Raw genomic sequence first — 22118 nt, 5'->3', positions numbered from 1 at the left:
TAAATACATGCACATTTTCAATGATGTTGCATCATACCTTGTGAACTGATGTGACTTGAAAGGGGAATCGCTGTCAATGCAATGGGAGGTCTGCAGGCAAAGGTGCTCAGATACACGTTAAAAGTGTTTCTCTGACTCACGCAGTATGTCAAAATGTCTCTGCGATACCGAAGCCGGTGTTGGTTTCAAAATCATCTCTTTGAGGAAGCTTTCCTCTAGCTGCACGCCAGTTCTCTCCGTTTCTAAGTGAAGGAAAGCCCATACAATTTCCTTAGCGTCTGGCTTTCCTAGTCCAGGCGATGGTAGGCTGCAGCACTGGCTAACCTGCCAGTGCCACTGAAGATTCGACAACAAATGAAATTATTTTTTTGGTTTGAATTTCCAGGAAAAAAAAAACATAACTGATGTAAATAAAAGCTGCGCTTTTACTTGGAGTGATGAATATCAAAATTATCATTCAAGAGCTAGGCTGAAATTTCAGCGGAGCCACTGAATACTTACATATAATGGTTCTCTTGCTCCCCAAATGGAGATTATGGCTCTCTTGAAAGAACAATTGCAAGACTTTGGTAGGACCAATCTTTAAAGTTTACCTTCCCTTAATTTTTAGTAACTGTCAGGAATTAACCGTGTGGCATTGGTTTATGGAGCTATCCAGGCCACTTCTGCAGAGCTTCCTTCTTTTCAGAGATAAGTATTCTGGGAAGCTGCTAGTATATGTGTTATCCATCAGGACCCGTCAGCTACTTTCCATAGGGTTTACTGCAGTCAGAAAAATGCAAAATTCTTCTTAGAAGTGTCATTTGCTACAGGTCAAGAGCTGCACTTTCTGAAAGGGAGATTAACGGTGTAGCAGAGCAGGCAATAATTATTATTAGTCAATATTTCCAAAAGTAACTTACGACATTTGAGAACATAAGAGTTTCATCTTCTATAATGCTTGGTTTTTCAGAGTATGATGGTCCATACTTTATAAATATTAGGGGGTCACAAGCTGGTCATTTTAAAAAAGAATGTTGGGCAATTCTGGCATTTTCTACTTGGTTAAAAAAAAAAAAAAAAAAAGAGGAACCAAACTCCAAACTTAGAAAAAAAAAATAGCTGATGCTTTAAGTGGTTGTGGTGACTATAAGAATGTGCAGACTTTGCAAATCTGACTCAACTTGAAAAATAATGGGACTTAACTTTCAGTGGAAGGCTAGAGGCACAGAGACCGGGAGGATCAGTTATGGTGTGAGAATAGTAGGGTGTCTCCCTGTGGCGTGTCACTAAACTTGTTCTCATAAAAGACCATGTACTCTTGACTTCAAAACGTGTCAGAACTACTACGTTTTTTTAACAGACCTATGCATATATGAAAAAGTGCTATATGTAGTAAGGGAGAAGCGATGCCTTGTACTTCTTCTTTTATTGGCTTATCTGTTTTGTTTTGGCATTAAAGTTACCACAATACCACAGTCTGAAAAGTTTAATATATGTGGATCGGATACTTTGGGTAGTGTACAAAGTGCATAGACAGGTAGATTCGGTCTTACTTTCCATCTGAATAATTACTGATTTATCCTGAATGGTCGAACAGCTATTTTCCATTCTAAACCTTAATATACTCATGGAGACAGTGAGGCTGTTGTGTTTTTGAGGGTCATAACTTTGACTGATTTATGGGCGATGCTAGATGTGGCCATGTGTAAATTCCATTCTTCTGTGCTGTGGAAGGCCCTGATTGCCGGGGAGTTAATGAAGCTGCGTGCGGATGGGCAGCCAGCAAGCACATCGCGCCGTGCTATTGAGCGAGTCACTCAGAAATACTCTGGCAGCTTTTCCTGCTGTGCGCTCTGCTAATATAAATATTCCTGAGCCGCTTTTATATATACTCAGGGCGCCAGCATGTGTCTCTACTTTTTTCCTACCATTTCTTGTAATGAAATAGGAGACTTCAGAGCTATTGGAATTCTATTCCTGTACTCACAGCACAGAGCACAGCGAGAGCTGGATGTCACAGTCGCAGGACCAGCTGCATTCCTCTCCCCAGGTGCATCCACCAAGTCCTTACCCTGTTGGAGTGGGATGCCAAAAGTCTACCGTTTCCACACCAAACCCCGTGACAGCCCCGGTGTGCAATGCGGAGCGCTGCAGGAGTACCCGCGCTGGCTTTGGCGCTGGAGGAGGGGCTGCGCAGGTACCTGGCAGCTCTGCGTGGGGCGATCCATCCTCCCACGCGGGGCGTTGCTCCAGCTAAAGTTCTCCGTGCATCAGCCGTGCCTGCTCTGCGGGTCTAACTGACCTCGAGGGCTGGTGTTCCCGTTCCTCAACAGTAAGTGTGCACAGCACAAACGTGACAGGCCCCGCTAGCAGCTTTGACATCTCCAGCAGCAGAAAGGACTGGTAAATTCGCCTCGAAAGAGCTCACGGTCTCATTTGCCGAGCCCGGTGCCTATAGCGTAGCCCAGTTCACTCTCTCAATGGAAAGCAAATAGAAAAATCATTTTCACAGTGCCCAGCGATGTTTATCTTCCAGGTTGGCTGGCCTGCAGTGACATTAGTGTCCCCAGAGCTTCTGAACTTAATCATTTCCAGTTGCTGCTTGCCTGCTTGAAGCAGTCCTAGTCCACCCTCCAGTGTGTTCTTCGTGCCAGTCACTATGGGAACAGCAATCAAAGCTCATATTTATGGCTCTGTAGATGTCCAAGGTCACAGAGCGCAGGTCTAGTGGGAACAATTAAAACAGGCCTGTCCAGTTAGATCTCTTTAAGTTCTCCCCACATCGTACCTCTAAGTAGAGCAGTAAAGTTAAAGCAGCATGACTGTCAGGATGTGACTGCTTTATAAAAGATATCCTTTAGAGGAGATAAAGATACCCAGTGTACTGTCATCTGTAGAAGCATACTAGGAGTGTAGTCAGCATCGCTGGGTAAAACCTGCCCCCTGGTTTGACGCCGCGTCCCCACCGCCAGACCTGCGCCCGGCAGCCCCGGGCAGGCATTGCCGCTGCAGGAGCTCGGCGCTGCGGGAAGGCATGTCCCACCTCCGCCACCACAAATGCTGCTGGGATGGAGGTGTTGGAACTATTTTGAAGTGGCAGAGTATGTTTATACTGGGTTTGGACGGGGGGGGGCGGGGTGGAGGAGGGGGTGGCTTCAGTGGTTCTGCCCTGGGTACTCCATTACTGTCAGCACCTATAAACTAAAAATTGCAAAAGTGTTTTTTTTTAGGGTGACAGCAAATGTTGTTTATACCTGGTGACTTGCTCTACAGCTGTACACAGGAAAATAGAGGGCTGTGGGAATCATTGGAGTAAGATGGAGGGAAGAACTGCAGCAAACTTAATCACAGAATCATAGAATCGTCTAGGTTGGAAGGGACCTTTAAGATCAAGTCCAGCCATCAACCTGACACTGCCATAAACCACCACTAAACCATGTCCCTAAGTACCACATCTACTTGTTTTTTAAATACCTCCAGGGATATTGATTCCACCACTTCCCTGGGCAGCCTGTTCCAATGTTTGATAATCCTTTTGGTGAAGAAATTTTTCCTAAAACTTGAGGCAGTTTCGTCTCGTTACTTGGGAGAAGAGACCGACCCCCACCTCTCTACGACCTCCTTTCAGGTAGTTGTAGAGACCGATGAGGTTTCCCCTCAGCCTCCTTTTCTCCAGGCTAAACAATAATATCTGAGGGACAGAAAAGCAGTTCTTTTGCAATTTCCAAGTTTTGTAAGAGGCAGCTGTCTCCCTCTCCCCTCCTGTTTAAGCCCGAGTCAGGTTCTGTTGAGAAACCTCTGTGGTGGGACTCATGATCCCATTGTCCATGTTTTATTGAGTCCGGGGATGCAATAGGCATCTTCCCCTTGAGCATGTGGGATTATGTTACGTACGAACGAACATCGTTTAGGCCAGAAGATCCAGCAGCAGATACCGCGAGAAGATAAGATCCAGTTTTACCTCCTTCACTTGGAATGGGCACAGGAAGATGCAACACCAGAATTTTAAAAACAGGCCAGCAGGCATGTAAACGGCTTTATAAATGTCCAGTCATTTCTAATGGCCCTGTAATTTTAAATATTTTCCCGTCCAATTCACAGCTAATTGAGTTTGGGTAACCAGAGCATGTTTGGCTAGTATTTTCTTACATAGAATTAGTTCCTAAATGCTGTAAGTGAAACGAGTTCTTACTGTGCATAATGCTGTGCAGACAGCGAAGGAGAGAGTCCTCGCGCCTACCGTGTCCTGAGCAAACAAGACAAAAGGCGACCAGGCACGGCACGCTGAAATTGCCCGTCTGGTGGTGTGCAGCAGTGCAGGGGCTGAGGCAGGAAAAAAGGCAGGTTGACTCCTGTTGCCTCTCATCCACTTCTAAATTGCTTTGAAAAGCAAATACCCGCTGCCACGAGAAACTGGGATGGCGGGATGTTGCACGGACACTATAATGTGTTTTAGAACAGCAGCTCAAAAAACACCAAGGTTGCCACGTTGAAGCTTCGGGCTCACAGTATTCAGCACTTCGCCGGCATGTTGGTGTGCTGCCCTGGGTTTGGGGTTGTTGGTTCTTCACTTTCCTAAATTGCAGCCAAGTCTTGGGTCAGCGTATGTCTTAGGGACATGGTTTAGAAGTGGTGGTGTTTTTATCAGGGTAGGTTAATGGTTGGACTTGATGATCTTAAAGGTCCCTTCCAACCTCACTGATTCTATGATTCTATGGATCCAACTTGAAAAGCTGTATTTTGATATCGGGAGACCTTGAAGTCTGATTGTGAAAAATGAAAGGAAACATTGGGAAAATCTGTGAGACATTAATGTTGAGAATATTACTGACACGTAAGTAAGGAGGGACATGTGGAAAGGAGGGACAGGAGGTAACCAGCTTCGAGCGCCTCCTCCCCACTGAGGAAATTTCTCTGAAGGAAATTTTCCGCTGGATTTCTGTGATACAGATACAGAGCTTTCTCTGAGCTCTATGTGGCAGGCTTGATATTCAGTGTCGAAACAAGTGATCTGTTAGGTTGACTCATTCCAGTGTTTCATCCCAGCAGTGACGCGGGGTAATGTTAACAAGTGGATAGTGGAACTGGTTTGGACTGGAAGTTCCAGTGTTGAACATGGTTCCTCAGCATGGCGCATGGACTTGAGGCAAATGTCCTCATTTCCTCAGGGCCACAAAGTGAGGACTGGATTTGCTGTCCTGGAACTGGAATCAACCACTCCTGGCTGCTGGGACATGGGGGTGTTACAAGGAATGCTGAATTTTGCTGTGCCCTGTGCTAGGGGTCAGCACGTAACACTTCTCTGTCTGTGGGAAGCAGGTGACATCTGGAAACCTGGCAGAGCAGCAGCTTTGAATGGTAGAAATCAAGACATCTCACATACTTTGTGCTTGAAAGAACAGGAACACACCAGCATTTTAAAGAGAAGGGGAGAAACATACCCGAACTTCTGCCCTGCCTGGCTCAGCGGTGGCTTTGGTTACTGACGCAGATGAAGACCACGTTAGTAATTTTCACCAGGAAGGTTTCAGCGGTGGTCACCACCCACAGAGGATTGTCCATATTCCACGTGCACTGGAGGAACCCAAACAGAGTTTAAGTTCTTTCCTGTTTTATTTTCCCTCCTGCTGCCTGCCAAGCAGACAATCGATATATAGTGTTAATGTGACTGCTGAGAGATACCATGAGGGTGCAGGCAATTCAGAAAAAGCAAGGAATTCCAGGAAAAAGAATTAGAGCTTACAGCTGTGATTGTTGTTTGTTTTGAAGGCAGTAAAATAACCACGATTATTTTTTTTCTCTTGCAATGTTTCTTCATTATCATTATTTTGTTTGGCCATGCAAAGGAAGAATTAAGGTTGATTTTAACATCCAATTTCTTTTCCCATGTTATGTTTCCAAGGTAACTCTACTGACTTTTTTTAAAGGTGGTGCTTGGGAAGTCGGTGGGGTTACCTCTGTGTACATGGGGGCATTCCCACCGCATGAGACCATCTGGTGAAGCTCCTTGTGGAGGTAATGACTCAGGGCCATGCTCTGCAGCGGAGGTGGCAGTCTGCTGTGAGAAAGTTTTCAGATGAGCTGGCTTGGGTACTAGGAGAAATCCCCGGCAAAGGCTTGCCCGTATCTTTTGTGGTGTTGGGGAGAATTACTCCTCCTGGGCTGAGCTGAGCCATTCCCCGCTGCTATACCCAGGGAGCGCTCGCACGTGGTCGCAAAGGCAGTTCATCACAAGGCTGGAAATGGAATTCCAGTGCTTCAACCACAAAGCCAGTCCTCCTACCTGCCTCCCTCCCTTTTTAAAATCAAAATAAGATTGAGTAAACCGAAATTAAATTCCCGGCTAAAAACCTGTTCTAGGAAGTGGTTATGCCACTGAGTGGTACGGAGGCTTTTCTGACATCAGTTCACTTTCTTCTTAATCCATTTCGTTTCACCTCCATTTGACCTCTTCCATTAGCAGCTGTAATGGTCTCTATCTTTTCTGCTAAAAAGTCATATAAGGGAGGTTATTACAGTCAAAACGCAGGCTTGCCCAAGGAAAGGTGGAAGGAACCTCAAGGAAGTCAGGAAATGTTGAACGTTTTCTCATTTTGCTGTGGTTGACCCAAGGAGCTGGAGAACAGATTTCTGTACCTTAAAACAAACAAGGTGAACAAGCTACAGCGTGGATGCCAGTAGTAGCACAGTGACACATATCAAACAGCATAAGCAGAGCCAAGAGAAGGGATCGCAGCTTCTTGAGACAAGCACCTGCGAGCAGTGGTGCTTCATAGATCCCAGTTCCCACCAGTTCCAGACGGAGAAGGACAGGGATGTAGCTGCCCTACGCAGAGGTGGGTTCATGCCAGTATGGTCATCTCCCAGCACGTGGTGAGTTGACACCACCAGGCTCAGCCTCTCTTTTAGTTGAGAAAAATATCATCTAGCATGTCTCTTGAAAGATTGCCAAACCTTACCTTAAAACGTATGTTTTACTCAGGAGTGATTATGTGCAAAAGATAAACAGAAAACAGTTTGATTTTTAGCTGAAGTTAAATTGATGCTAAGAATTTGCAAAACATCGTATTCCTAGAATTAAAGTAGTCCCTTTGGAGACATCTCTATACTCTTTTTCAGCAAGTTGGGGGTTTTTTTTGTTTGTTTCCCAATACCTTTCTCTCTCTGCTCCATTCCTCCCTCCACCCACCCACACAATCCCTTTATTTTCTTCTCTGCACTATTTTCCAACCTATTTTCCTTTGCATATTTGAAAACAAGAAATGATTTGGAAATCTCAAATGGCTGTGAGATTTTCAGTTCTAGACTATCAAAGAGCTTTGAGACTAACTTCTTCAAATACTCCTCATCCCTCCCATTGCCCTGACAAACTCCTCAGTGCCAAGATGGGAACCAGTCACATGGAGGAGCACTGGGGCCCTCTCTGTCTCTGCCCATAGCAGTCTTGCCCATTCCTTGGCTTTGTCTCGGTGTTTCTCCAGAGAAGATGTGTTCATTTTTCGCTTACTTGTAGTCTGTTGCATGTTCTAAGTTGTACGCAGGAAAATTTTCCAAATTGTCAAAATAGGTTATGAAGCAGTGCTATAATGGAGGGATGTGGAATCATAGAATCATAGAATTGCTGAGGTTGGAAGGGACCTTTAAGATCATCAAGTCCAACCATTAGCCTACCCCGACAAAACCACTTCTAAACCATGTCCCTAAGTACCACATCTACCCTTCTTTTAAACACCCCCAGGGATGGCGAATCCACCACCTCCCTGAGCAGCCCATTCCAATGTTTAATAACCCTTTCAGTGAAAAAATGTTTCCTAATATCCAGTCTAAACCTCCCCTGACATAACTTGAACCCATTTCCTCTCGTCCTATCACTTGTCACCAGGGAGAAGAGGTCAGCCAGAGGTAGAGGAATCTTACGTCAGTGGATGCTTATTAAAAATTGGTTGTCTTGCTGAAAGGCAAGGTTTCAGTTCAGCTAGGTTTGATATAGGAATGAGCAACTGACTTCCAGGCTGGTTTATGCTGGAAACCAGACTAGGCACTGGTTATCGCCCTGTTCAGGGGCAGCATCCTGACCTCGACAGCATCTTTTGTGATCCCTCTTTGCTATCCCAGCTTTAGCAAATAGTAATACATATAGGAAAAGTTTGGTCAAATTTAGCGATTGCCAGTGGTTTTGACCATGTGAATGGTATCGCTTTTCACTGGAGCCAAGTCCTGCGTCTCTGCGCATGGCCGTGGTTGCTTCTACAAGGAAGTGAGTGCACTTGTGATGAAGTGAGGCTGCTTTGTGTCTGCCGGGCAGCGGGGCAGGGAATTGCAGCTGGAAGTAGGAATTGTGCCTCTAATCAGGGAGCGAGGCTGCGAACGAGTGGTCTGGAGGGTGAAACGTCTCCCCAGCTCTGAGCAGGAGCCCAGCACATATGAAAAGAGGATGGTGCAGTATTGTTGCATAAGAACAGGACGGATTGGAGGAGTTGGATCGTTCCTGTGGCCTTAAGCATGCAGACGTACAGCTGTATTGCTGGTGTAAAGTGTGGCTGTGAAAGAGGCCACAACTTTGGCATACGCATCCCTTTAGATTTACAATTTATGCATATTTACTGTTTTGTGAAGTGTACTGGGGACAGCAAATGGTACGTCTTCTGCATAAACACAAAAAGTAACTGAAAACCAGTTATATGCTCTATATAGCTCTGATCAAAGCGGGGGAAATGACTACAGATTTGTGGTTGACAAGCTTCAGAAAAGGTTCAACAGAGAGTGAAAATTGACATTTTGCAAATAGCAATTCAGTCTTCATTTTTGTGAAGCTGCTTGAAATAAACTGCAGGTTTTAAACAAAATGTTTGGTCGGTTTTATTGGCTGTTGCTTGTCTCATTACTGCAGTTAATTAAAAGGGGGGACAAAAAGTCAAAGCCAGAGTCAATAAGTTTGTTAATAAAGATTTAATTTGGTGGAATCATTATAAATTGACTGTACAATGAATGGATATGCCACAGGAGTATGACTGTCTGAAGGTCTATAAATGGGTTTTCAGAAATAGCCATCAGGTTGTAGCCAATTTGTCATGCTAAATAAGCTCTTCAAATCCACTTAGGCAAGTGTGTACAAGTTTCCAAAGGATATCACCACCAAGTATACGATGCATACAGAGACACCTTTTTTCCCAGCAGGTTTTACATTCTACCATTTCAAATCCTTTTTAGTTTTGTTATCTCTATATTTCTCATTGTAAGTGATTTACTATTAAGCCCAATCTTTTTAGAAGGAACAGAATAAATCACTGAAGAAGAGAAAAAGTAAATCACCGCAGAAAGCACTGTAGGCTGAACCTGTGCGCTATCCGCGTGAGATTTCAATCTACCTGACCCTTTTCCTTTATGTCTGACCAAACAGCGAGTGAAAAATCCCATGACAGATAGACTTCAAATGGAATTTAAAAACGGAAATCTAGATGGACGTTGCTTCTCTTCGTAAAGCAGTCCCGATGTAGAAGACTGCGTGCAAACTACTGATGATAATGACTGCAGTATTTGCATAGCACTGCACCCCTGCCAGTAATCCTCTCATTTGAGTACTTTGGGTTATCACAAGAAAGTGATTTCTCTGGCAGTGATGACATGCTGGTCTGCTCAGCAGGATTATTTAACACCCTGAAAAACAGAAGAATAAGATAATTTTTTTTTGCGTGGTGCAGTCCCCTTCCAAAGTAGAGCAGAAGAGCAAGCCATGAAAGCAGTGGAGAGATGGCCCGATTTGGCACAGTGGTCAACCACTGACTGCACATGAAAGTCACCCCAAAGTAGAGCACTGTGTAACGTCTATGTTAACAAATATTTTATTGGTTAATCAAGCAGGTTTTAGCTGGCTCAGGTGCCACCTTTCCATCGTGTTTTATAATTTTAGGGTAACTCAGGTGGCTTTTTTCCTCCTGCCGCCATCCAGAAGCCAGTATAGACTTCAGGAAAAAACCCGTTTAAGCCTCGGCTGTCACCTCCAGGCTGCGGTACAGCTGTCCCTCTCCCCGCTCCAGTGGCTCAGGGTTGCTATGAAATTGGGTGGCCTCAGAGACCTACTTCGCGATGTGTTCATCTCCTCCGTGTTCCTGGTGGCAGCACTTTGTTAGACATTAAGCAGCAAGCGGTGTCAGTGGCCCCAGTGAAGAGCTGCAGTGCTTTGCTTCGATTTCTTTTCCTCCTCCCCGGCTTGGTGACAGGACGTCGAGATAATACCCAGTCTTAGCAGCCTCTTCTGTAATTCTGGTTGAAAGGGTTTCTACCAATTTATGCCTTTTAATTAGAAGCTTTCAACCTGTAATTAGAAACTTACACCAGCCCAACCTTTGTTTCTGAAAAATGCATTTGTGGTTTAGGCAATTATGGTAACATAAAAAGTAATTATTTTTCTCCATGAGTGAAACGAGCGCGCTCATTAGTGCACCCAACAGGCAGCGGATTTTATTTTGTTTCCATTTGGGTTATTTTATTGCAGTGAGTTACATAACAAGGTATATCAGACAAGCAAAACAAAAAGGTGCTTTAGGTGGTGGGTGAGGTATGTCTCGCTGCAGAGTCTGTTGCTTTGCTGAGCGCGCAGAGGAGCGGCGGTCGGCGGCAGCAGAGGCACGGCCGTGCTGCGGCTCCAAGCCCTCTGCTTAGCGCACGCAGCCACGAAGGAATTTCCAGACCATTACTTGACCAGTTTTGACCCAGACTACGTAACTCGTGACAAGAGACACTTGGTGGTGAGGTTTTGTGTAATAAAAATAATTACAGGCTCTTACGTTCCAGCTAGCGGCATCGGTAGCAGCGCTGTGGCTTAGGTAGAGCTCTTGCTCAGCCTGCTCTGTGGTCGGGTCATTTACCGCCCAGGTTCCGATCATGCCAGGAGAGGGGACATCTGTCCTTTGATTTTCCCCCGGCCAGAGCTGACGCTCTGCTCCTGTATTTCGCAGTGCCTGGCAGGGCCGGTTCCTGGCAGAGATTCCGTGAGCACACAGGGCTGCGCTCTGCAGGCTGAGTCTTCTCGGTCCCACCGACAATGGTTATGGTTTTATTAATCACGCCCGAGCTCTCAGCTGGTCACACCTCTGCCAAGCGGTGCGCAGTGACACCGTGCCTGCGCAGGATGGGACCCCCCGGCCGCTCAGCGTCTTCTCCTGGCCGCAGCCAAGCCATGTTGGGTGGAGGTTTCCCACCACGTGGCACGCTAATGGCTCTGGATGTTCCAGCTCATCAATTAAGGCTGAAGGACTGAGCACAGCAGGAGGGAGGTAATCCTGCAGACAGCGCTCTGCTCGGGTCTGTCAGGCACAGTAGGAATTCGGAGCAAGACCAATCTGCTCACAACCCACTGGGTGAGGAGAGTGAACTTGCAGTCATCTCCACACTGAAAAGAGGAATAATTCATTTTGCATCCCCGAATCCCTTCCCTGGCCACTTAAACACATCATCTTAAAACACATATGTATTTACCACACATCACTTTTTACTATCCCAATTTCTATGATAATTTCCATCCTTGATTTATAAGCAACAGATTTTTTTAATTATCCAGATGATTTTAATTTTCTCAGCCATACCTCCACTTAGTTAAACATTAATCTCATACTTTTTCTTTGACAATCTCTACCCTTCGCCTCTTCTCCAGTTCATAATGAAACTAGATCTCAATAGTATTACTCAGTACATTTTTCTCCCTAGATTAATTTGATACCTTCTCTTTGATCTCTGTTTTTTGTCTCTAAACCCTATATTTGGCTTCTTGTAAACAATTCCAGAAATTACTTAAAAAGTAAAAAAAAAAAAAAAAGACACAAAAAACAAACCCTAAAACATTTAGGACAACTTTGCATAATTACATCTTCAGCAATTCCCATGTTGTAGCATGGTAGGCAATCACAAAGAATTTACAATTGTATTTTGATTCATCCATGTTTTTCTAGTTTTGCTGGGTTTTAGTGCTCTGAAATAAGCCTCAGCTAGTGCAGAGTGTACTGGAAGACTACAACAGGGGATTTGCACTTTGGCAGGAGGAACTGCGTGCTCAAACTTTTCCTCTTGCTGAGCAATGACCTTTTTTTCAGAGGAAAATGGAAGCTGTTCTCACCTGCTTAATGCTGCAAGCCGGTACCGTACCTACAAACTCCTCTGTTCCTCCTTTCTCTAGACCCACTCAAATCGCCTTTGAATATTCACTGAGCATCTTCCTAATGCTGGCTCTGACCTGCTTCGCAACAATTTCAAACCGCTCCTGCCAGAGTTGTAGTCTCTGAAGAGATATTAAGATATTTCTATTATATGGTCAGGACAGTATTGTTTTAGCATGGACTCTGTTTAGGAAAATTTCACTAGACGCAGTACCTGCAGCTCAAACTGGTTTGTTTGGCGCTAAGCTGAAGTTAGCAAAACCAGCAGCAGATTTATTACACTTCTTGTGATTAAACACTTCTTTTTGTATTGCAGCTGTAAGACCTCTATTTAAAAAAAAAAAAAAAAAAAAAAGAAAGAAACAAAGAAAGAGAGAAAAGGAAAGTTGTAAAATGAGAATTAAGGCATTAGCCTGAGACTGAATTAGCAGAGCTGAAGCAGGGAGAAATGGTCAGCACGTGACAGATGCAGCGCAGCAGGAGGGGAGGATGGAGCAAGCGCACACACTCTCGCCCGTTCGTTCATCCATCGGGGACGGCAGCACTTGCAGAGTCCAAGCGGGACTATTCATGCAGCACGTTCACTAGGTTCACTATCCAAGGAAATATTAAAGCTTATGAACAATGTCAAGCACAAGGGTAATTCGTATTATTTTCTCAATTCCTTTTTCTCTTTCTCTTGACTGAGCTTTGTACAAAATCTCTTTATTCTGTGTTGCCCAAATACAGAGAAGCAAAGTTGCTGCACCCCTTGCCAGTTGAACTAGACTCATCTCTAGCTCAATTAGAAAACCGTGATTTCCAATAAGGCGTCATTAGACCTCTGCTCCTGTCAGGTCTTTGACAGGTTTAACTGGATTTTCCTTAGGAATTAACCATGGTTTGTGCATGATAGCTGAAAGGATCTTCTTTCATTGTCCGCTAGACCATATTAGGAATTACATGAGGCTTTGGATCACCAGCCAGAAAAATCTGTTTCAGAGTATGGCTGCACTGGAATTGTCAGTTATTAGATTTGCAGCGTAAACACTGGGAGCCGCGTGGTGATACACACTCTCAAACTAAACAGTGTTTACAGCGATAGGCAGGATTTACAATTGGATGACATGATAATAATATATCCTAGTTTACTTCTGTAATTAATGTTCCTAAAGAAAATATCCTGGTAAACTTCCATAAGCAAGATTTATTTCTGTTGATTGAGACTGTAATCAGATGTCCCCATTCAAACAGTAATTGGTGTGTTTCATTAACATGTAATTGAAAACAAGATTTATGTCAATGCTAGGCAATAAATAACAGGGATACGTGTTTTCTTATTAGTGATGACCTCTTCTGTAAGCTCTCAGGGTACTTGCTGCTTTTGCGCTGTGCCATGTACGTCATTTTTTTGTCAAAATCATGGTATCTTGGAAAAAGACATTGTGCGTTTTCCCATTTTGATTTTAACCTCTCACTCTGACGTACCGAGGCCAGCTCCCTTTTTTGCCCTTCCCTGTTTTTTATTAGGCTCACGTTTGTTGCATATTGTAGCTCATTTTGTTCTCATGAAATGGCATTGCCTTCCAGTAGGAAGGAAATCTAGTGACGAAGGGTAGAGCTCGGGGCAGAGCCTTTTGCTCTTTGGGAGGTGACAAGATTTTGCTTGAACTTATGATTAATTGAGGTTTCCACCAGGTGAGTCCAGAACAACCCGTTGTTCCTTCTCCCAGACTTTTTCAATTCCAATACAAGCAAAGGGAAGACAAATTGAAAAAGAAAAAAATATTTTAAAACATTCTAGAAATAGAAACTAAGCATTGTTTCTTTGCAGTTCAGTAAAGCTAATTAACTTCCAATTAATAGGGAGAAAAGTATTGTGTCTTCTTGTATGAACAGATACATATAAGGTAACACACAAAGAATGGAGTCAGAAGTATAAGTCCCTGTGAGTGGGTGATCCCATTGATTTTACTGAAACAAGGGAGTTAAAACTGAAAACAAATTTCAACCTGAGATGCTGGTTCATTACTGGCAAATTGAGGGAGCTCTACGTTTACTCGCTAGCATAATTTACCAATTGTATGAGATGTAAGCAGGCACAGTGGTAACATTGGCTAATTTTATGCTCAATGTGAAATCTTATAGCTGGTCAGATGGATACCATAAGAAATAATTAGAGTCATTAGAAATAATGGGCTACAGCTGCAGTAATACATGCTCTATTCTCAGTCCAGAGGTTTCTAAGCAAAATTAAATTAGCTCATGTTACCACACGGCTGCATCGTATGCTCCTCACCTCCTGAGAGTAAACTACTCTTTCCATTTCCATACTGCAAGCAAAGTTTGTGCCCCCCACAGAAAAATCCCCTGTTGGGGACAAGAAATTCTGAAGCTTGGGGCCATTCCTTGTAAAAAAAAAAAAAAAATTAAAAAAAATTTAAAAGTGGCAGCAATAGACCCCCAGCTCACGTTAACTTCTTTCACATGTTGAGGATCATCCCCGTACTGTGCTGCAGCCTTTGGTACCAGCTACGAATTGCAAGTCCTGCTTGCATCAATGCTGGAGCTGGGTGAATATTTTCCCCCCTGAACTATTCACGTTAAACTTTATTTTTTTAAGGAAATTATGTCCACTGTATTGGAAGCACATCAGCAGCCCCTAGCTGCTGGTGGTACTGCCTTTGCATCTGTAATATCCTCTCTTCTCCCCAAATTCAAAACGCTGTTCATAATAGTAAGAAAAAGATGCATTATCCTGGAGGGGGTGAGGAGGGGGACAAGAAGGAAAAATAATCCATGGTGCTGCAGTGATTAATGTGACTGTTTATGATGAAGGAAATGAAAACCAGAAATCTGGGTAAGCAATGATCTTTCCAAGAGAATGACTTTCACTGAACCCACAATACAAACTCATATGCTGACCTCCCTTAAATTATTGCTGAAGTTTTCAAAGCAGAGCAGGGATGGCACTGGGAATCTTGCCCCTTGTCGATTCCCAGGAGCACAGAGTTTCTAGCGACCGCAGGAGAAGCGAGATGCACGCATGCCATCACCTCTCTTTAAAATGTGAGATGTTTCGCTGATAGGTTTGAGTAAAAGGACTTAAGAGGCACATTTAGCACTGTCCATTAAGCATGGGGAGCTGGAGAGAGGCTTCCCCTGCATACATCATCTTGCACATTGCTATGCAGGCCGAGCGTGCTCAGTGGGAGGAACAAAGACTAACAGTATTTTTGATGAAGGTAAAAGCCTAATATTGCAGCTTTGGAAAGACGGGTTATCCATCTGCCAGCCATCTATCTTTGGCTATGGTACTTACCTGGCCTCGGTTATTACAGTACGTAACGGCTTCGCAGCCACTAATATATTTATCTTTTCATCCTCCCTGTGGAGTTGGGAAGCGCTGTTACCTCTGTTGCAGAACTAAGAACTGAGATTAAGGGTCAGATTTGTTATGGCATTTAGGTGCTCAATGGGATCTTCAAAGGTACCTAACACCCGTTGTAGTAAGTGCAACCCGGGTACTTCGATAGTTCTGCAAATCCCATCACTTGTGTCTTTTCTTTTAAAATTTGGGGCTCACATGACACCCTGGGATCCGTAGGAGGGGTACCCGTGTTGTGGGCAGTCACCCGGACAGGAGACTGTCTCTTCATCCACCTACTAGGAGACTGTAGGTGGGACGGGAGGAATTTTATGGCGGTATCTTATCTCGGTCGTGAATTCAGCAAGCTGTGACTCTGGGGATGGCGGTGAATTTACCCTCCCTGCCCAGCTCTGTGCGAGAGGTCAGAATCTGGTCCTGGAAATACTGGAGCAAAAATAAGCAGTACCCTTGGTCAATAAAAAGGGCTTATGTGCCAATTGCTGGGATGGAAAATTCAAGAGCGGGAGCAAATAATGAAACAATCTATATTCATGCAGCCGCCTTTCCAGCCTACTGCTGTAAGTACGGGCTTACACCTAACCAGGAGATGTGAATCCTACTGAAAGCTCCAGAGTATCACACTGGAAAACAAATGTTGATTTTGAACAAATTATCTGTTCATCGCTAAATCATTTTCTTTCATTATTAGTCTCCAAATTGGTTCTGCTCTGGAAGACAGAATTAGGTTTAAAAGCAGAGTGTCTCTTAAACACTTGCTTCAAATGAAAGTGTTCGGTAAACATTACTCAAACCCCCTAGAGCATAAACTCCTCAACTGCTTTCTCTGGCTTCGCATAGATTTTTCAGCTCCTGGTTTACAGACAGGTGTCTCAGGGATTCATTCAGGATATCAGAAAGTAATCAAATTAAATCCCTTACAATCATATGCCTCTCAGATGCTAAGGAAAATTTTATTAAGACCTTTCTGTACTCATTTACAGTAACATAAATTGGGACAAAAGTCCCACGCAAACAGATGGAGTTACACCAACATCGAACATCAAAGAGAGAGGAGTCAGACTCCAAACCCATGGCACAAGTACAAAACCTTGCGGGCTGCAAGCCCAAGTTTCTGGCCACTGGAAACGCTGCACTTTGCTGTTATAGTACTTGCCCTGGGCTTCAAAATGGTATTTTTAACATTAAAGGGATGGGCTTTGGTTAATTCAGCATCTCAGTAAGATTGCAGCTGCCTGAGCTAGTGATTTGGGATGGCCGAGCTGGGGGGTCGGCTCGGCTGACGCGCGCGGTGCTGCGGGGAGCGGGGTGGGTTACGGAGCAGCAGCAAAGCCCCCGCGCTGTGTGCTTCTCCCACGTTACACCGTGGACTGTCGGGAGGTGCTTGAGAGGGTCATTTGTGCCTCCATGAGGCAAGAAGCTCTGTAGGGATGAGGATGTGTCTAATGGCATGGGTTTTCATCAGTGTTTGTAAGATGCTGTTATCCTACCCGTAGGTTTTCATTGGGTGGAAGAGGGAGGACAACTCGGCCACTTTGTTATATATGAAAGGAAAATAAAACTTTGGGACAATGTTATCTAGTAGACTCCCAGGTACTTCGGAGATTGTTGAAAGTATGAATTTAACTCAATTTGATCTTATGGGGACCAGCGTGCACGGGGAAGATACGCAAGGAGAAGGTCCCTCTTGATCTCCCCCCACCATGGGAAGACATTCACCGATTTCCCAGCTCTCCGCACTCCCCTGTAAAGCACTGGTGTGGCACTGGGAGGCTGCTCTGGTACAGGGCAGGAATTGAGAGCTGCTGCTGCTGCAAATCAGTGAATTTGCACTGTGGTGTCTGAACACTGTTTTGCACTTACAAGATTTATTTCTCAGTGGGCAGAAGAGCTACAAGATTAACAGATGAACAAATATATTGAGACAGCCAAGACATCAAAGAAATTGAAGAGTCACTAGGATGTCGGAGAGCTGAAGAGTCACCTGGCCATGGTTCTTAGGAATTATTTTATCCTCAGATTAGCTCAGCTGTCTTGGGGTTTGGACACATCCTCTGCTGAATTTAGCTACAGTGACTTAAAACATTACTGGTCTCAGCTCTCTGCTTCTCCTCCGAAGGATCCTGGCTCTGGAGCAGAGGCAGCAGGAGGGAACGTGTGCCTGCATCCCAGCCACTGCAGCTCAGATCCTGGCGGCTTAGAGCAAGCACAGCGTCCTTCGTTTTTTGGGACAGATACCAGCTTGTGAGCTGCACCACCAGGGGTGAGAGCGTCCTATATCCCTGGGCAGAAATCTCCAGGGAGAATGTGGGGCAGACAGCGTGTTAAGACACCGTAATGAAAGCCACCAGAGTGCACGTGCCAGAGCCCTAAGGCTGTGTGCTGTGGCTATTTTTACCATAAAGAAATCCTAACAGATATTGGAAAGGCAGTTATTGCAATTGGAAGGTCAGAGGGAATCATAGCCTAGGTAGCACTATTTAATGTCAATCATCTTTGCGAGCTTTTTCTCCTCCATGCAATCTGCAATTCAATCAGGGGGGAAAAAAAAAAAAGTGAATATCAGCAGTCTTAACCTTCGGTTCCTCGTACAGGAACCAGCCAAGGGGTGATACCAGTGGAGGGATCAGAAGAAGGTTTATGTAAGATGTAGCTTCCCTGCAGAGAGCAAACAAAAAGCAGCTCAGGAGGATGGAGCAGAGGCTGCTAACCATGAGACCACGCTCGCTCCTTGGGATGCATATGCCTCAGTTCTTCCCTGGAATTTAGATTTAGTTGAGTCAGCCAGGAAATTACGGGTGAGTTTGGGGTCTTGAGGGAAAGGTGTTCAAAAAGCAGCAATATGAGGACACCAACGAGAGGGAAAGTCATAACTTGAGAAGTGCCACACAGAGGGAACTGTGCCTTTGCTTTATTGAACTGCCGGCTGCAATAAATACGGCCGAATTCCCTCGGTCTCCCATAATGTTGTCTCAGTACAGCAGGAGTCCATTTAAGAACACGCTTACTTGCGCAAATTATTAGATACAAAGAGCAGAGGAACAGCTGAAGTGCCACTGCAGGAATGCAAGCAAATCCTAAAAGCTGCCCGAGTCAGCTGGGGGGTTGTGTGCTGCCCCTGTGCTTCCGTCTTCTCCGTGCTGCCTGCCCAGAGCCGTCGGAGCAGAGGAGGTTCTGTTCCAGTCCGCCTGCCCGCTTCGCCTGGGGACACCATAGTCTATTTTGTGATGGTACAGTAAATAAGCGGTGATAAAATCAACTAAGAGGATATTCTCAAAGAGGGAGAATTGGGTTTTATTTTCATTTTCAATACAGAAAGCAATAAGACACTGTATTATAAAGAAGAGACAAGTATAATGCAAGGCCTACGAGTGGATAATCAGCAAGGAAGACTGATGCTTGCGCTTCTGCATCTTACAACATTAACCCCAATTGCCTGAACTAAAAGGTGTGGTTGTGTTAGCCAGTGCTGCAAGAGGGTTGTCAGATCCCTGTGTGGTTAGGCGGGCTCGAAGCACTGCACAGGGGGGCTGTGAGCAGTGGGATGTGAGCGTAAGAGTGGAGACCAGGGATTTGGGGGTCTTCAGCCTTTTTTTTTTTTTTCATTGATTTCCTTATGCCCTTAAACCCTGCCAAACCCTCACATCTTACATATGAGCAAGTTGATCACGGGGAAGGCTCTTGCACCTTGCGTCTTGTCCCAGCATTTACAGCATAGCAAAGTTGATGTGAAACGTTAGCAGATTGGATTTGTGATGTGTTTTACTGCGCTGTGCATGAACGCTTTCCACTGGCGAAACCAGGCGTGGATCCGAACATCCTAAGGTGCCGTGCAACGGGCAGTCAGGCTGTGCAAGACGACAGCCTGAGATGATGTGTGAATGTTCAACCCACCGGGCTCTGTAACCCCCCTCTCTGTTACAGACTGGAGTCGCCTACGCGCGCGCTGGTGATGGAGGCTCCAAAAGGCATCGAGATCAACGCCGAGGCCGGCAGCTTGAAAGCCACGTGCAGGACAGAGCTCAGGCTGGAATCCAAAGACGGAGAGGTAAGCGAAGGGCGTCAAGCCCTGCAGCGAAACCAAACCAAGGCACGCATCTCCTGCGGATTTGTAGCCTTCTGAGTCACTGAGCCGCCCCGTTTAACGCGGGTGTGAAGGCGCTGGTGAAGCAGGCCTCCCTAGCTTAGTTTCTGCTAGCAGTGATTGAACATATCGTATGCAAACGAGCCTCACTCTGTGGCAAAGGCTGATTCATTATTTTTAAAGTGCTTGGATAATAGCATCTGTTGCTCAGGCAGATTTATGCAGCTGTAAAACGCACGGTGCTCCTAAATTCTTTGTTTCCTTGTCACTTTAAAATAAGATTTACTTGGCCAACATAATTAAATCTTTTATCATACATTTTTCTATAAGAAGAGCTTAATTCACCGTTATTGATCTGAAAAGCTTTTGTAGCTGATGTTTTCATTTTGGAAAGAAAGGGAACGTTAGGAGACACAGGTTGTTGCACTGGGGGAACTTCCAAAGAGGAAGAGAGAATAGCTAAAACTGGTAACACAGAATAAAAGTGAAATAGGTGTTAAGTCTCTCCTGGTGTCTCAAAATACATGAGCACATGGTTCTCATCCCCCCCCCCCAATGATGAAAGACACTGAAGGATGTGGCTGAGGAGCTCCCACTGGGGAACCCACCGAGACTCTCGGCAGGAGGAGCTTCCCATTGAATGCAAACCTCTCAGCAACAAGGCTCCAACATAAGCGAACATTTCCCTATCCTAGTATCAGGTATAATAAATAGGATGGGATTTTTATTGCAATTCCTGTTATTTCTATGCATTTTAAGTCATTCCAAATTCAGACCAGGGGTGTTAACAAAAAAAAACCAAGCCCAAAATACAAAAAAAAACCCAATATATACTAATATACTACAATTGAAATCCAAGGCATTTCACTGCTGCAAGCAGTTGTCTTAATGTTTTTAACACTAATGTGCTTTTAAAATGCATATAATGACCTGTGTCTTTCCGGAGATTAGATAGTTGGATACTAAAACTGGAGACTCTCACTGTAATTGCAAGATAACAGCAAATACTTTCAGTTGCCCTGTAGTATTGTGGTACGCAGGTTATCTTACTGTGCTCTTCTCGGTGATGTTAGAGCACTCCCCTGTAGCTGCCGTGTGTCTAAGAGCTGCCGCGTGTTCACTTTTATGTTCTGTTTTATAAGGAGAAATTCAGGTCTGTGGCGGCATTTACGATACTTTTAATATACATAAAAGTGTTAGACGTGTACATAAAATAGACATAAAAGTCAGTGCTGTGAGCCTGCAAGCACAACTGGCAATGGGATCACAGTGCCAGAAGTCCCTCTGGAGGAGCGGAGCCGTGTGGACGTGAACCATACCTGCTCCCCCCCAGCAGCCTGCTACCCCTGGTTGGGTTAACCCAAACACGGAGGTGCCCCCAGGAAGCTGTGAGCCAAAAAAACCCACTGTGGGTAGATTAGCAGAAACGAACCGGAGGTCTTATGTGGCTCACGGTAAAGGCAGATCATGCGCTCACCCACATTTGTATCAGACTCTCCCATCTTAACACACTTGTCGCCCCGGTTTTTGTAGCAGCTGAGTTGTCCAAAGGGAGCTTCTTTAAACACGAGATCAAAAATAACAGCTCTCCACTAATTCTCTCTCTCTTTCTCTCTCTCCCCGCTCCGACTTCAGATAACGTTGAATTCTGCAAAAATCAAACTACCTAACTTGCCTCAAGGATCTTCCTCTTCTGCAGGGTCCAGGCAAAAAATCTACGAGCTCTGTGTGTGTCCCAATGGGAGGTTATTTCTGTCTCAGGCAGGCGCTAGCTCCACCTGCCAGATAAATACAAGCGTCTGCCTTTGAGGGACAATTTGCAGTGGGGCATCGCAGGCAGCACAAAAGCCAGTTCTGGTCTCACAGATTGCAGCTGCCAACTATTTTTACTAGAACACAGAAAGCCTATCAAAGACTTTTTTTGTGTGTGCGCGCGCGTGTGTGTGAATATATATATAAAAATATATATATAAAATATATATATATATCCTCTGTGTAAAATGATGTTTCAGTACAAGGAATCCCAGGGTGACCCTGTTACATTTGTGTAGCATTTCTCTTTCCCACACCAAAATTTACTGGTACAATCTGCCAAAATTGACTTGATGCTCCCCTGGACCCTTCTGTATTAATATCGTCTAATGATCGCCCCTCGTTTTTGATCATGTTCTCAGAGCATTGGGATTGCTGGCTGGGCAAAACCCTGGAACCGAGGTAAACCCACCAACATACAAAGGGAAGAGAAGCATCTCTGATTATTTTTGCACCATTAAATCAGTGGCATGGAAGAAGAAAACAAAACAAACAACAAAAAAAACCCAACAAAATAGCCAGGTGTGCTGTACTGATCTCCTAGAGTGATCCAAGTTACTGGAGGTTAAATTACACTCTCTAATTTTCCCCTGAAGCATGGCTCCCTTTTGGGAGAGATGGATTGCATTTGGCCAGTAGAAAAGTCCAGATTTTCTTGCTGGAATAATCATGTATTTTTCTGAAGGGGTTTGGGACTTGCCTGTGCGTCCCTATTCAGCTG

At 44.7% G+C, this 22118-nt stretch overlaps 1 protein-coding gene across 1 annotated transcript in view; it reads left to right on the top strand.

Moving 5' to 3' along the window:
* The window catches only part of SGCD (sarcoglycan delta), a 349935-nt gene extending 328412 nt beyond the window's left edge, over window positions 1-21523 (top strand). Inside the window, exons 8-9 of the mRNA XM_082489858.1 lie at window positions 19426-19549; window positions 21221-21523. Of these exons, the coding sequence (XP_082345984.1) occupies window positions 19426-19549; window positions 21221-21394 (298 nt within the window). The 3' untranslated portion in view covers window positions 21395-21523. The remainder of the gene's footprint in view (window positions 1-19425; window positions 19550-21220) is intronic.
* Window positions 21524-22118: the final 595 nt, after the last annotated feature.

The sequence above is a fragment of the Vanellus vanellus genome (assembly GCF_965231255.1).
Source record: "Vanellus vanellus genome assembly, chromosome: 13".
Classification (NCBI taxonomy): domain Eukaryota; kingdom Metazoa; phylum Chordata; class Aves; order Charadriiformes; family Charadriidae; genus Vanellus; species Vanellus vanellus.
This window is presented reverse-complemented; position numbering and strand designations above follow the sequence as displayed.